The 16,798-nt window shown below is 42.5% G+C and overlaps 1 protein-coding gene across 2 annotated transcripts in view; it reads right to left on the bottom strand.

The window, feature by feature from the left end:
• Positions 1 to 16,798, bottom strand: part of CDK5RAP2 (CDK5 regulatory subunit associated protein 2) — a 186,840-nt gene that overhangs the window by 144,505 nt on the left and 25,537 nt on the right. For both annotated transcript variants that reach the window (XM_007451495.1, XM_007451496.1), the window contains exons 4-5: positions 10,154 to 10,264; positions 6,302 to 6,378 (exon numbers count right to left, since the gene is read on the bottom strand). In XM_007451495.1, coding sequence (XP_007451557.1) covers positions 6,302 to 6,378; positions 10,154 to 10,264 — 188 coding nt within the window. The remainder of the gene's footprint in view (positions 1 to 6,301; positions 6,379 to 10,153; positions 10,265 to 16,798) is intronic.

Here is a 16,798-nt window from a genome sequence, read left to right as displayed (position 1 = left end):
GTACTTCAAAAGCACACATAATGCAATATATAAATGTATCAAGTCAACCGTGCAGTATACCTTGAACTTACACAATGTTATATGCCAATTACATCTCAATTAAAACACATATATAGGGGCTTCCCTGGTGGTGCAGTGGTTAAGAATCCGCCTGCCAACGCAGGGGACACGGGTTTGAGCCCTGGTCCGGGAAGATCCCACGTGCCGCGGAGCAGCTAAGCCCATGCGCCACAACTACTGAACCTGCGCTCTAGAGCCCACGAGCCACAACTGCTGAGCCCGTGTGCCACAACCACTGAAGCCCGTGCGCCTAGAGTCCATGCTCCACAACAAGATGGAGCTACCGCAATGAGAAGCCCACGCACCACAACGAAGACCCAATACAGCCAAAAATAAATTAAATAATTTTTTTAAAAAAATAAATAAATAAAACACATATATATGATATATACATATAGTTTGCATACTATCCAGTGATTTTCTTAGGGTCAACTCCTAGAAAGGGAATTACTAGGTTAAAGGATAAGCTCGTTTTTAAGACACTCGACAGCTACTGCCAAATTCCCCACCACGAAACTTCCGATAAAGCACACCTCCACCGGCGGCAGGAAAGGCAGAGAGCTGGTGTGACAAACCAGTGCGCAAGGAGCTGGAGACAACGGAAATAAACCTGCAGGTAAAGGTCTTCTGCCACTGGAGGGGGGAGCATCTCAAACACAGCACGACCACTCGGCAAGCACGAGCGGCAACTGAGGGCCTGAGGAGAGGAGGTTACCCGCCCTCCACGTTCCTCCACCACCTCTAACATAAAAGGCAGACTTCACATCGCCGGGCATCATGGAACATTCCCTCTGCTTGACCAGCATGGTGAGGCTGGCCCACCAACACCAGGCACAGCGCTACCACCACAGACGCCTTTCACTTTGGTTCTCGAAAAACAGTGCCAGATGTGAATTTGTGAGACACAGACTCAGAGGCAGGTCTCATCAGATTTCTAAAATGACTGCGGGTTTCCAGAAGGAAGAATAATGAAGGAGATGGCTCCACCTAAAGCTAGCTTTTCAGAAAAGCTGCAAGAGGATAAATCTATTCACCACCAGCCTCCCATGCCCTACTTTAAGGGTATATAACATTTTTCCAACCAGGGGCCACGTGATCAGACACTCACATGTACAGGCCATGTGAATTTCTGACTGAGAACAATGCAAAGTCAACAGGGCCATCCTTGCTGCCTCGAACATGAGTCGCCTGCAAATAAAGACTTTATTCATATCTTGTTTCCTTTCACCAATAAGCCTTCAGAAGGCCCCAGTGTCATGATATCATTTTAATGGAATTCAATGTGAACAATTGGAAAGAAAGAACAGGGGCTCTGAAGCTGAACAGATCTGCTTCCAAATTTTGACTCTATTATGTCCTCGGCGTGACTCTGGGTAAATTACCTCTTACACCTCAGTTTCCTCATTTGAAAAATGAGATGATTACCTCTTAGAATTAATGTGCTAACACATGTGGTGGCCATAGCGCGGTGCCCTTCCTCTCTGATCTGAGTGCTGCCTGCTAGCCTGTTGCCCCCGAGGCCACTGCAGCACTGGCCCCTGCTGCGCCTCTCTAAGAGGCCTCGTTCCACCGCCTCTGCTGGCATCTGAGCTGAGAATGGATCCTCTCTGGCCAGAACTAAGACCACCACGGTCACCTCCTGATCACTGCTATGAAACGTCCTGAGCCGCCACTCCCTCAGCTCATTTCCTGATCAGTACTATCTGGAATTCACAATGATTCACAATCACTTCCACCACTCCTCAAGAGGCATTATACATGGCTGGAAGATTTCTGTACTAGAAGCTTTTCCCTCCTGAGCCTTGGACACAGGATTTTTCCAGTCCCAAATTTCCACTAACCACCAGAAATGGTTTAGCCCTTGGGCTTCATAGAGACTTCTCTAGAAAATGGCCTGCTCGACTGCCTCCCCCTCCCCCTGCCTCCACCACCCAGCACGTGCAAATGCACCGGCTCCCTCCTATCAGCCCAGATCAAACATTTCTGTTTTGCAGTCTGAATCATATACATCGTCGAGGGGCTGACTACAATTTTTAACAAGTACTGGTATTATTCAGTTTGGCTGCACTTTAGTTATACCAATAAAATATATTCCCAATAACAAATGTTCCAACTTTTCATTTATCATCTTTGTATCTCTGTAGCAATAAAATTTATACTCAGCAGTAGGGCACAATTTTCCCCTACTGATGGAATTATTGTTTTTGTTTGTGTTTTAAAGCCACAGAGATAAAATTTACTCCCGACAATATGTCTGCTTTCGTTTTTAATGCCCCCTTACTGTAAGTGAGAAATACAAAAATAGAAAGCCGGCAAACTATATATTTACTCCAGAGCAAGGCAGAGCGAGCTCCAGACCAGGCCAGTCCCAGTTCTGTGACCAACCTGGGCAAGACTTCCTACTCCTCTGAGCCTCAGTTTTCTTTTCACTCAAATGGGAATACTGGCTGCCTCAAATAGCTGTTGTAAAATCAACTGCAATAAAGCATGTCAAGTGCCAGGCACAGGGTTTGGGGCAAAGCAGGATCTCAGTAAACATTTGTTCTCTCCTTCTACCCTTTCTCTCTTTATAGAATCTGGGGCAACAGATGAGATAGACAGCGAGGCCTAAGGAGAGGAAAGGTTTACAGAAACTGGTCTAATCTAGCTTTCCACCCAATACAAGGCAGAACTTTCTATAAACACCACCCTCGCTACCCTTTCTAACCCTCAACATTTCCTCTTGACTCTTTCCATTCTAATTATAGTTCTTTAGAAAAAGCAGGGGCTTTTCCTGTGACAGGTGCTGGGCATTTCGGGGTAAAGAAAGGCACCTTTAGCAGACGTGTGGTGGACAGGGCGCCTAGCCCGTGGCAGGTAATTCTCACAGAGGCCCCATGAAGTAGGAACAGCTGAGAAGCCAAGACTCAGAAGCCAAAGACCCACCTACTGGCAGAGCCAACCCAGAGCCCCTGCCCCTTCCACTGGCCCCATCTCCACTCAAGTAGGGGAACAGGCTCTTGGCCTCACAAGATGTACAGTCATGTTAGAGAAGTGAGAATCACATACAGGAAAATAAAGAACATGAAACCTAGTGCTAGGCTAAAAGTCAGGGACTTGGGTTCTAATCCCAGCTCTGACCTTTCTAAGTGATTTTGTCATGGTCCTTCCCATCTCCAGGCCTAAGTTCCCCCCGCTACAAAAGGTTTTCCTAGAAAGTTGCCTAGCTCCCAGGAAAATGATGGAATGTATCAATAAATGGATGTGAAAGCATTTTATAAACTGTAAAGTGTTACATACACATGGGATTATCATTATATGCCAGAGCAGTCTGTACAGAGGTTGAGATGTGGACCACGGGCAGCCACGGGACTCAGCATGAGCCTTTATGGAGGGGAGGCGACAGGAAAGGCATCTGGGCCAGGAGGGGACGGGAAGCAGAAGAGATCTGCCAAGGCAAAGCTAGAGCAGCAGGGGCAGGACATTTTCAGTACCTGTGCACTATCTGGGATAAAGTGTTGGTGGAGAGAAAGCTGGAACAATGAAGTCACTGTGACTTTCTTTTTTTGAGGTACGCGGGCCTCTCACTGTTGTGGCCTCTCCCGTTGTAGAGCACAGGCTCCGGACGCGCAGGCTCAGCGGCCATGGCTCACGGGCCCAGCCGCTCCGCAGCATTTGGGATCCTCCCGGACCAGGGCACGAACCCGTGTCCCCTGCATCAGCAGGCGGACTCTCAACCACTGCGCCACCAGGGAAGCCCCACTGTGACTTTCTTAAACAGAACCCCTGCCCTAGAAGGCATCCTTGACATCGCCCTTCCCACCATTACCAAGTCCTGTGGACTTTGCTTCCCAACCATCTCCCCAGTCCCCCCATGCAGCTCATCACGAATCTCTTGCCTAAACTACTGGCCCCGCCTCCTAACTCGACTCCCTGCTTCCACCCCTGCTCCCTCCACAAAACATTCCCCACTCAGCAACCAGAGTGACCTTTTAAAAAACAAAGCCCTGATTGTGTCAGCTGCTTAAAACCCGTGACAGTTTTCCATCTGATCTCAGGATAAAGACCGAAATCTCTAGTGAGGCCTCAAGACCCTGCAAGATAAGACCGAGCCCCCCAGACTTGTCGTATCTCCTGAGACCTGCACATTCCCTCCTCCTTCAACACCTTCTCCACCCTTTCCCCTGGTCAAGCCCTACTTACCGCCACATCCAATCTCAACTCAAATGCCACCTTCCCGGCCACACACCTACAGCTACGGACCTATTCGTGCTGCTCTAACTCTCACAGCTTCCTCCCTTTCGCTCACAGCTCTTTCCCCAACTTGTATTTATATATCTATTACTCCAAGTATTCTATCCCCATCACTCCTTCCAGAATGTAAGCCCCATGTGTCTGTTTGGATCACGGCTCTATTTCCAGGAACCTAGGCCAGTGCCACACACGACAACTGCTTGATAAATATTTTCTGAATAAATTAATAAAGCTGGTAAGACCAAAAAGGGCCTTGGACACCAGTCTGGGCAGCTGGAAAATCTGTGCATACAAACACGGGCACCAGCCCCCAAACGCTCAGCTCAGTGCGTTGGTACTGAGGCGTGCACGTGGCCCTTTTGAGTCTGGGTTTCCATGTGCACATGCCTGGCTAGAAACAAGTCCTGGCTGAGATCTGCAGCAGGCAGGGTGAACAGAGTAGGAAACAGACTGAATTCTGCTACTGACTTCTAGGCTTGGTAAAGTCAATTTGACTTCCTGCCCAGAGAACGATGTGCTTCCAAACAACAACAATAACAAAGGCAACCAACAAAAACAATGTGTTATGGGAATTCCCTGACAGTCCAGTGGTTAGGACTCAGCGCTTTCACTGCCTTGAGCCCGGGTTTGATGGGGAATAAAGTTCACGCAAGCCCAGCAGCATGGCCAAAAAAAAAAAAAAAAGTGTCAATCTAGTTTGTTCATTCATTCATTCATTCATCACTCACCCACTCAGAAAATACCACGTGTGCACAGTCAGCGTAACTCAGAGAAGTCTGGGCCAGGGAACCTCTAGTCTACTCAGAGCCCACAGCAGTCCATGCCGGCTGCTGGCTGTGTGACAAGAAAAGGAATTGTGTGGCCTGGCCCAGAGCAGCGCAGCTGTGCCCTAGGCCAAAGGCCCCACGCCCCTGGGCAGCCGTATCCAGCAGGAGCTCTGCTGCTAGGACAGATGAAGCATTTCCACGTAAGCTTCCAGCCAGGTCCTTGGTGGGTCAACTCTGGGAAGTCTTACTCCTCTCTCAACAAGCGAAACTCAGCACACTTTGGTGCCTCACCTCGTGCCCACAAACGCCCTCTGTCACTGCACCTCCAGCATACCCCATTCACAGGCTCACCCATCTCCAATGAGCTCCCGAGGGAAGGGACATCTCTTCTCAAATCCTCAGCGTGTGGCACACTTACGTGAGAAATGTTTATGAATGAATGAATGACCAACTGAGTCACAGACTGTATCCTCTGAACTGTGCTTGTTGTTCAATAAATATTTAAATTAATTAACTGATTGATTGACTAAGATAATAGTTTTCAAATTTTTTAAAGCAGTAGAACCCCTCTTATAAACTAAATATTACAAGGGACCCTAGTACATAAAACATACAAGAACGAGTTCCTCTGGTTGAAGCCCCACCCCCACCCTCTGCCCCGCTGCCTCACCCACCGCAGAAGTCCTTCAGGACCCCGAGGCCCCCCAGCCTTTCACAGCAATGAAAATGAAGGAGCTGCTGATGTAACTGACAACAGGGATGGATTTCACAGACACATGGTTAAGCAAAGAGGCCAGACACAAAAGGGCGGGTGCACAGTGTACGATTCCTTTTCTATACAGTTCAAAAACAGGCAGAACTAAGCAATGCGGATGCTTGCGGTGAGCAGTGGTTATCTTTGAGGGAGAAGGGTAAGTTCTGGGAGCACAAAGGAAGCGTCTGGGGGGCTGGTGATGCTCTGGTTTCTGATCTGGAAGGTGGCCCACAGCTATGCCTGCTTTGTGAAAATCATCATGCTGTATGTACACTTACGATCGGTTCATCTTCCTGTAAGTATGTTACATTTTAAAAGTTTGTTGAAAAATAATTAAATAAAAATGTAAACTTCCTCGCGGTCCTCAGAGCCCGGCTGGAGAAGAACTGGCTTAGAAACACAAGGTTCTCTTGTACCGACACACCCAGCCTCCACCAGCAGAACCCTGGGCGACCTGTGAGCTCGTGGCAGGGGGACAGGTACTCACGAGGCTTTGATGAGCAGCCGCTCTCTCTCCTGGAGCTCCAGCTTCAGACTCTCTACTTCCACCTTGAGCTCGATGTTCTTCCAGACAAGATTAGGAAAAAAAAGAAACAGTGTGAAGCACAGGACATCCGAATGCCTATAGTGGGAAACCTGCTTTCAGCACGGACTGGCTCCGTGATGCTCATAATAGACAGATATTAGATTCAAACCCTCATTAGCCTCGGGGCACAGGGAAAAGGGAATTACTGAACACTGGTGGGCTCCAAAGAAGGCCCTGGATTTCTTAAGGCTTGGAACAATTATGTAAATTTTCCAAGCTTCTAAGAACCAGAGCATTCAAACATTCAGGCATAAATGTCATACAAGTGAGGCTGATTTAAAAATTGTTTGCCCTCCACCAGGCAAATTTACAATCAATTCTGCAGCTTGCTTTTACCATTCCAAGGCAATTACTTCTGGTTGTTTGCAATCATGCATGTGGTGGTGTAGCAGTGGGAATGTGTTACAGCGTCAAAAAAATAAAACCTGTGGATGAATAAGCAGGAAGCCACATCACTGCCTGTCTCATTTCAATGTAAGATTTCAGGGTGCTCCCTTCCCAAAGAGCCATGACCACATAGGGCCAGCTGTCTATAGGGGACACCACAGTGGGCCCCAGCCGTCTTCCTCTTAAGTGACTGGAACAAAGGGAGACACACATGGTCTTGCGCTTGTAACTCACGTGAGAATCCAAAGACAGACCCTTTGGCACACGGATCACAACATGAGGCAGGGGGGAGTGATCAGCTTCGCAAACCAGTCCACAGATGTACCCCAGGCGGAATATTAGGTGAATTCATGCAGTAAAGAGGAAGGTCTGAGTGCGCAGCCTGCAGGGGACTGCTGTAAGTCCAAGATTTCTCTAATCTTGCTCCTGCTTTATGTTAATAATTTATGCCAACTTTACATTTTATTCCATACTACATGTGTATTATTTTAAATAAAAATAACATTTCCGGGCTTCCCTGGTGGCACAGTGGTTGAGAGTCCACCTGCCGATGCAGGGGACACGGGTTCGTGCCCCGGTCCGGGAGGATCCCGCATGCCACAGAGCGGCTGGGCCCGTGAGCCATGGCCGCTGAGCCTGCACGTCCGGAGCCTGTGCTCCACGATGGGAGAGGCCACAACGCTGAGAGGCCTGCGTACCGCAAAAAAAAGAAAAGAAAAAAAAAAAAAAACAATAACAAAAATAACATTTCCAGTAAAATTTACACTCTCCGAGGACAGGTCTACCTCCTTTTAGCCAAGGAGCCCTGGGGGGAAGAGCACCCCTGACTGAGAAGTCAGCCAGAATGGAAAGGCCACAGCCTTGGGACTAGACGGACCTGGCTTCAAATTCTGCCTCCACTCCTTCCCAGGAGGAAACCGTGGCAAGTCAGTGGATGCTCGTTTATTTACTCATTCCTTCACTTCACAGACATACACCAACCCCTGTGACAGGCCAAGCACAGGCTAAGCACCAAGGCCACCACAGTAGATGAGGCAGACACAGGCCCTGCCTTCCTGCTCACATCCAATATGAAAGTGCAAGTGCGAGCCTGTAACTGTCCTTAGAAACACAAGCCCAGGAGGTCAGAAAGCAAGGTGTCTCCTTTCGGATCCCTCAAGTGTCACACGAAAAACATAAAGCCCACCTGACGTGGTGGATTTGAGGATTGAATGAACTAACAAATGAGAAGAGGCTACGAGACAAGGCTCAGGCTGTGTTATTTTTTTCACTGTCAAACAATAGGAACTAAAGAAGCCATCTCTGCAGCAGAACTTTTTCTAGAAGAAACTGATCTTGGCATAAAGGACACTGAGTGACAGTGCACAACGTCTTCAACTGTGGTTTTGTGAAAACTGCAGAAACACCCTTCAAAGAGAAGATTCCTGTTCCAGCTCTCTGAAGGGCAGAGAGCTTCTATGTAACAGCTGATATCATATGTTCTAAGTGCTTTGCTTTCTGATGAACCAACTGGCACCCCAGCCCAGCAAATTTAAAAGAATGGACTGCTAACATGTCCACTAGACTTTTTTTTGCAAGCTCAATACTTCAAGTTATAAACTTATATACATGGCGACCGTAATGTCTAAACCAAAAATCAAGACACCTTATAAGCATAAAATGGAATATCGCTATAAAAAAAGAATGATGAAGCTCTTAAACCACTATTAAGGAAAGATATTCAAGATATTGTTACGGAAAAATGCTAGGTACAAAGCAGAACATGCTCGCATTTATGTAAAAAGGGGGTTTGTACACATATATGTACACACACAACGCTTGCTTGAGTACCCATAAAATTTCTCGGCCTGAGGAATTAATGATATTGGTTAGATCCAGAGAATCTAGGAGACAAGGGTGGAAGAAAGTCTTTTTTCTTTCTGTATACCTTTTATGCTTTTTGGTTTTGAACCATGTACGCCTATCCAAAAAATTAAAATTTAAATAGAAGTGCAATCAAGTCAAGTCATCTAGCCAAACAACGGAAAAGAAGAGCTGAAACTGTGTAGTAGAGTGAGGTAGGCAGACCCAGGTCCAAAACCCATCTCACACAGCAGCTATACGACATGGAGCAAGTTGCTGATCTTCCCTGAGCTTCAGCTGCCTCTCCTGCAAGGTGAGGACCACCTCCATTGTACAGGACTGTCTTGAGAATTAAAAGAAGCTGATGAATGCACAAATGCCCAGGACAGGTGCCTGACCAGGAGTAGGCAATTAACTTACTTTGATTTCCTAACACCCATATTCGTTCTGAGATACATGATAATCATACTTGTATACAAAATATTTTAGGTACTGGGTTTTCTTTAAAATTCTGATTGCACCACCGCTTCCTTCCAGAAAACGGGAGACCCTCACTGTCCTTCCCACAATAAAGAGAAATCGTGTCTTGAGGGACAAGGGAGCTTTTCAATGGTTGAAAAGGCTCAGAAGTACAGTACAATCCCTCTTGAAGACAAGCCCATTTAAGTCCATCCGCTAAAACTCAAGGAGAGTTCTTTTTCCTCCTTCAAAAGCTTCCACTGGTGCAAACTTCCGAATAGAAATAAATGGAAGACTTCTCAGGCCAAGGGCTAATCTCCTAGAGAAGGTCAAGAAACGGGCACTAAAATATTGTTTGTACTCATGTCTCTTCAAGAAAGCCAAGTTCTTTTTTCAACTTTCAGAACCAAGGTTTGTTTTCAGGCAGAGACCTCCAGGTTAAGACTTGAGATAGGAATAGACTCTTTTTTCTGACAGTGATAAGCAAGCACACAAGGAATACAGAAGAGTCAGATCACAGGAAAAATGACAAGCCTACCTTCGGGCTGCCCACGGAAGCCCCAATAAGACAATGATGATCATTGTCAAGCGCTGACTGGGTGCTGAGGCTTTTCATCTGTCAACTCATTTTAATCCACACAAATAACCCCAAGACAGAGGGATTATCACTTAACTCTGGAAGCAAGCCCAGAGAGCTGAAGTGACTTGCCTACCGTTACACAAGTTAGTTAGTAACAATAGGATTCAATTCCAAAGACATTCTACCATTTCACCGTCTTTGTCTAAATTATAAATAATGAGAAAAAGGCAATTGAGATATGGTAAATCAGAATTCCCATTTTAAGAAGAGAGAAGGACTCCCTTAACATTAATCTTGTATCGCCTTGCTTAATATTAAGGTCATTCTATTATCTCTTTATGCTCCCTGTAATCAATTCAAATGAAGTGAAAGCAGTGCTCTCTACTCATGCCAACTCTGAGAACAAATATTAATCAAACTTCTGCTTGGAATGACTGTTAGTTAGAAAAGACACTGGGAATGGCGGCAAGAAGCAGGGCACTCACAGTTTTGTAGACGTGTTCAGTGGGGCCATCAAATTCCTGTTGCATCCTTTCCTCGAGGAAATAGATGCGGAGCTTTAGGTTAAAGTTTTCTTTCTTCAATTCAGTGATTTGCTAGAAAATAAGCACAGATGGGTCATCAAAAGTAAGATCTAAGGGACAATACCTGCATGAATCCCCATAGCTTCCAAGGCTACAAATGGAGTAAAAGCTTACCTTTGCTATAACTGTACTAACCCAGAAGTAAGAGCCAAACTCAGGACAATCTGAGCACTGAAATGAATGATGACTGAGTGGAGAGAGAATTCATGACTCCTCGCTGACAGTGAGTAAATAGGTAAGGAAAGAAAAGGAAAGGAAAAGGGGAACCTCTTCTTTACAAAAGAAATCCAGTTAATAAATGTAGGAGAATAACAGGAAGAGAAAATCACCCTTATACAACTGCTGTAGTAATAACTGACTCAGGCAGGAATCATCAATGCGTAAAGCATCAGGTGAAAGAAAGAACACTGGAAGACACGATATTCCCACTGCCTCAAGCTATCACCCCACAGATGGCTTGTTATTTACGAAAGGAGAGTATCTTCACAATTTAGAAACCTACTAGACACCACCCTAATCAAGAGAATATATTTAATACCACCTCCTGGTGGAACAAAATGACATCTCGTGCCTCCTGAACTAAATCACTGAAAGTAAGCAATTGCATTTAAAATGTTAAAACACCTGCAATCTTTTTGTTTTTTCTTTTTGCACCTCACCATTTGCAGGATCTTAGTTCCCCGATCAGGGGTCAAACCCAGGCCCGGCAGTGAAAGCACTGAGTCCTAACCACTGGACCGCCAGGGAACTCCCAAAATGCCTACAACCTTTAACTTGCGTCTAATCAAGAGTTGTCAATCAGACAAATCCAAATTGAAAGACATTCTACAAACAACGGGCCTGGACTCTTCAAAAATTTTAATGACAATCTTAAGGCAAAAATGGCTGGGGGACTCTTCTAAATAAGTGGAAGTAATAGAGGCCTGACTACTAAGTACAGTGAAATCATACAGTGAATCTTGAAATTTTTTTAAGCTGTATGGAGATAACTGGGGGAATCTGAATAACAATTTTATATAAGGTAAGAGTATTATGATTTTGTAGGAGAATATCCTAAGAAAGAGATGCATGCTGAAGTACGTAAGGGTGCTGTCACATGCCTGCAACTAGCTCTCTAATAAGTGGGGAGGGAGGGAAAAAAAAGAGATAAAGCAGATGTAGCAAAATATTAATTGATAAATCTAGATGAAGAATATATGGCTGTTTGTTGTACTATTTGCAACTTTTCCATAAGTTTAAGATTTGTTAAAATTAAAAGTTGGAAATTAAAAAAAGACAGATTAAGAAAACTGGTATTTACCAAGACCCTACTATGTAAGAGACACTGAGCTTAGGTAATTTAAATACAATATCTGCATCCCTAAAACAACTGAGAGCAAATTACCCCCGCTATACACATGATCAAAAATCACATAACCAGTGGAAAAGCTGAGATTCATATCCTGCTCTGTCTGGCTCTAGTGACTATGATGTGTCAAGTAAACCTCACTGCCTACAGAAAACACCTGATTTATTTGTTTGTAACATCCAGCAAGCTTTCTGAAGCAGGTTAACCTAACTCCAAGAACAGAAATTAGCATACACACTAAAGCTACTTATATGTTCACTTTTTTTTTTTTTTTTTTTGCGTTACGCGGGCCTCTCACTGTTGTGGCCTCTCCCGTTGCGGGGCACAGGCTCCGGACGCGCAGGTTCAGCGGCCATGGCTCACGGGCCCAGCTGCTCCGCGGCATGTGGGATCTTCCCGGACCAGGGCACGAACCTGCGTCCCCTGCATCGGTAGGCAGACTCTCAACCACTGCGCCACCAGGGAAGCCCTATGTTCACTTTTTTGATAATTTATTGAACCGTTCTCACGTGATTTAAACGTGCTCCTACATGTATGTTACAGTTCATTTTTCACATTTTTGAAAGTCAACAGTCCATGGTTATAAGTAAATTATGATATGGCCACTCAACAGAATCTTATGGAGCCACTAAAAAGAACAAGAGATCACTCTGTGTACTCAAAGGAAGTTATCAAGACACACTGTTAAACAAAAACACTATGGTACAGAATATTATATGTGGCAGGCTACCATTTTAAAAAGTAAGGGGAAGATATGCTTACTTGCTTGATATAAATGGTATGTATCTGGAAGTATATGCTATATAACCTTTTTACCTTTTGAATTTTTTTAGTAAAAATTTCCTAACAAAAAATAACTTAAAAATAATATTAGATGAAGGCATCCTTTTTAAAGACTATTTGAACTGTGAAGAGACTGCTGATGATGTTTTATTAAGCCCAGTGTGTCTGCCCAGGCCATAACTCATGCATCTGTTGCTCCCCTTCCATTCTCCAAGTCACTACTCCAGCTCAGTTCTCAAAGGCAAAGCAGAAAGATCAGGAGCTTTGGAGACAACACTAAGTTCAACCCTAACTCTTCTCATAGAGTAACCCTAGATTTATTACCTTTCAGGGCCTCAGTTTCTTCACTTATAATATAGAGATAATAGGCTTTTGTCAGTACTAAATGAAATAAAATACCGTATAGAGGATGCCTAAGACAGGGTCAACAAAATGCACAAAGAATGAAGAAGAAATTATATGATTTGACTATATCAAAATGTAAGACTTCTAACTACAAAAAGACTCATAAACATGGCTTAAAGTCAAGTGATTAAGATGTTGGCAAAATGCCAAGACATAGGGTGAACTGTCTTAAAATGAATGGCAAAATAAAAGTCTCAGCAGAGAAACAGAAAACATAGAAAAGAACCAAATAAAAATTTTAGAAATGGAAAACACAAAAACCAAATAAAAATGGACTGGATGGGCTCAACAAATGGTGATGACAGTATGTATACTCAGTGAACGTGAAGACAGATCAACAAAAATTATCCAATATGAAAACAGGGGGGAAAAAACTTAGAAAAGAAAAAAATTAAGAGAGCCTCAGGGACCTCTGAGCCAATACCAAAAGGTCTTTCATCAGAGTCCCAGAAAAATAGGAGAAAATTTGGAGAGTACATTATAAAAAAAAAAAATTGAAGAAATACAACTTAGAACTTTCCAATTTTTGAAAAAGGCATAAAACATACAGACTAAAGAGGCTTATCAAACACCAAACAGGATAAGTTCAAAGAAATTCACACCTAGCAACCACTGAAAAATAAAGACAAAAAACATAAAACAAAAACAAACAAACAGAAACTCTTGAAAGCAGCCAGAGAAAAATGACACATTTATGAGGAACAATGATTCAAATAACAGCAGATTTCTCAGTCAAAACCGTAGAGGCCAGAGGGCAGTGGAACAATATTATTAAAATGCTGAAAGAAACTGTCATGCTAGAATTCTTAAGCAGTGAAGGTAAAATGAAGACACTCTCAAATGAAGGAGAACCAAGTGAATCCACTGCCAAAAGATCTGCTCTAAAAGAAATGCTAAAGGAAGTTCTTCAGACCAAAGGGAAATGATACTACAGAGAAAGGTGGAAACTTCAGAAATGAAGGAAGAAGGAAGAGAGAAGGAAGAGAAAAGCAAATGGTAGTAAATCAACTATACTTCAATTTTTAAAAAATGATAAATATCTAGATAACTATCTAGAAGAACAGTAGAAATGAAAACCCCTCAAGTTCTTTAAAACATTTATGACAGTAAAGCAAAAGTTAAAACATAGTCTGGTGGTATTTTCAATGTTTTTGGATATAAAATATACTGGGGATAGGTGTGGCAACGTTTTTACATTTCACTTATGGTGAAATGAAAAGTTCCTATAATCTCTAAAGGAACCGCTAAAAATTCTTTAATGTTTTAAAATAAACTATACAAAGAGATATGTTCAAAAACTCAATAGATAAATTTAGATGAAACAGTAAAATAATTCAAATAATCCAAAAGAAGATTTAAAAGGGGAAACAGAAGAATCGAAAACAGAAGAAACAACAGAAAACAAGTAAGAAAATGGTGGGCCTAAATTAAAATGCATTGATATATGTTAAACGTAAATGATATACACAGCAATTAAAATACAAAGATTATGAGAATGGATAAAAAACCCAAAGCTGTATACAAGAAACCCACTTCAAATATAATGATAGAGGTAGATTAAAAATAAAAGTTAGAAAAAGATGTACCATGCAAACACTAATTAAAAGAAAGCTGGAATGGTCATTCATATCTGAGAAAAGTATTCAGGCATAAAAGGGACATTACATAATAATGAAAAATAACAATCCTAATTATGTATGTACCTAACATTACAGTCTCAAATTCATGAAGCAAAAACTGATAGAACTGAAAGGAGAAATGAACAAATCCACAATTATTGTTTGAGACATCAATACTCCTCTCTCAAAGAAAAAACAGACCAAAAAAATAAACAAAATATAAAAATGCTGAGCAACACCATCAACCAACTAGATCTGATTTACACTTGTAAAATACTCTAGGGATTCCCCTCGTGGCTCAGTGGTTAAGAATCCACCTGCCAACGCAGGGGACACAGGTTCGAGCCCTGGTCCAGGATGATCCCACATGCTGCAGAGCAACTAAGCCCGTGCACCACAACTACTGAGCCTGTGCTTCAGAGCGCATGAGCCACAGCTACTGAGCCCACGTGCCACAACTACTGAAGCCCATGTGCCTAGAGCCCGTGCTCCGCAACAAGAGAAGCCACCGCAATGAGAAGCCCGCGCACCGCAACGAAGAGTAGCCCCCACTCACCGCAACTAGAGAAAACTCGTGCGCAGCAACAAAGACCCAACACAGACAAAAATAAATAAATTTATAAAAATACTCTACCCAACAACTCAAGTGAACATGGAACAGTTCCCAAGATATCCTGGCTCATAAAACAAACCTTAACAAATTTAAAAGAACTAAAGTCAAACTATATTCCCTGACCATAATGGACAAAAACTAGAAATCAATAACAGAAAGAAAACTGGAAAATTCCCAAGTACTTAGAAATTAAATAGCACATTTCTTAACAATCCATGGGTAAAAGAGAAAAATCAAAAGATATTTTGAAAAAATGAAAATAAATCAAAACTTGTAGGATGCAGTTAGAGTAATATTTAGATGGAAATTTATATTATTAAATGCTTTGGAAAAGAAGAAATATATACCTATTATATATAAAGTAGATAACTAATAAGGACCTACTGTATAGCACAGGGAACTCTACTCAATACTCTGTATTCCTATATGGGAAAAGAATCTAAAATAGTGGATATATGTGTATGTATAACTGATTCACTTTGCTGTACAGCGGAAACCAACCCAACATTGTAAATCAAATATACTCCAATAAAAATTTTTTTAAAAAGGAAGAAATATCTCAAATCAATAATCTAAGCTTCTATTTTAAGAAACCATGAAGAGAGCAAAATAAACCCAAAGCAAAAAGAATGAAGGATATAATAAACATAAGAGCAGAAATCAATGAAATGGAAAAGAGAAAAACAATAGAGAAAAATCAATTTAAAAAGGAGATATGGGGGGGCTTCCCTGGTGGCGCAGTGCTTGAGAGTCCGCCTGCCGATGCAGGAGACGCGGGTTCGTGCCCCGTTTCGGGAGGATCCCACATGCCGCGGAGCGGCTGGGCCCGTGAGCCATGGCCGCTGAGCCTGTGCGTCCGGAGCCTGTGCTCCGCAAATGGGAGAGGCCACAACAGTGAGAGGCCCGCATAACGCAAGGAAAAAAAAAAAAAAAGGAGATATGGGGATATATGTATATGTATAGCTAATTCATTTTGTTATAAAGCAGAAACTAACACACCACTGCAAAGCAATTACACTCCAATAAAGATGTTAAAAAAAAAAAAGATAGCTCTTTTCAAATGATCAATGAAACTGATACCTCTAGCAAGACTGGCAAAAAAAAAAAAAAAAAGAGAAGACATAAATTACCAATATCAAGAATGAAAGAGGAGTTATCATTACAGATCCCACAGTAATTAAAAGGATAATATGAAAATAATGCATACAAATCTATGCATGTAAATTGGAGAACTTCGATGAAATAACACAATTCCTTCAAAGGTACAAATTATCAAAATTCACCAAAGAAGAAATAAGAGAAACTGAATAGTCCTATAGCTACTTAAAAACTTAAATTTGTAATAAAAAACCTTCCAAAAAAGAAAATTCCATATCAAGATGATTTCAGTAGCAATTTCCACCAAATACTTAAATTTCTACCAATTTTACACAATCTCTTCCAGAAAGTAGAAGATGAGGGAACTTTCCCACTTCATTTTGTTAGGGCAGCGTTACCCTCATAAAATCAGACCAAAATATTACAAGAAAACTACAGACTAAATCCTTCAGGAATGATAGACACAAAATCCTCAACTAAATTTTAACGAGTTGGAAAAACATATTAACACATCATGAGTGGGATTTATCCCAGGAATGTAAGGTTACTTCAATATTCCAAAGTCAATCCATGTAATCCACCAAACTAAAAGACTAAAGAAGAAAAAATACATACGATCACATCAACAGAGGCAGGAAAAAGCATTTGACACTCAACAGCCTCTCAGGATAAAAATTCAG

The sequence above is a fragment of the Lipotes vexillifer genome, unplaced genomic scaffold (genome assembly GCF_000442215.2).
Source record: "Lipotes vexillifer unplaced genomic scaffold, Lipotes_vexillifer_v1.1 scaffold588, whole genome shotgun sequence".
Taxonomy (NCBI): Eukaryota; Metazoa; Chordata; class Mammalia; order Artiodactyla; family Lipotidae; genus Lipotes; species Lipotes vexillifer.
This window is presented reverse-complemented; position numbering and strand designations above follow the sequence as displayed.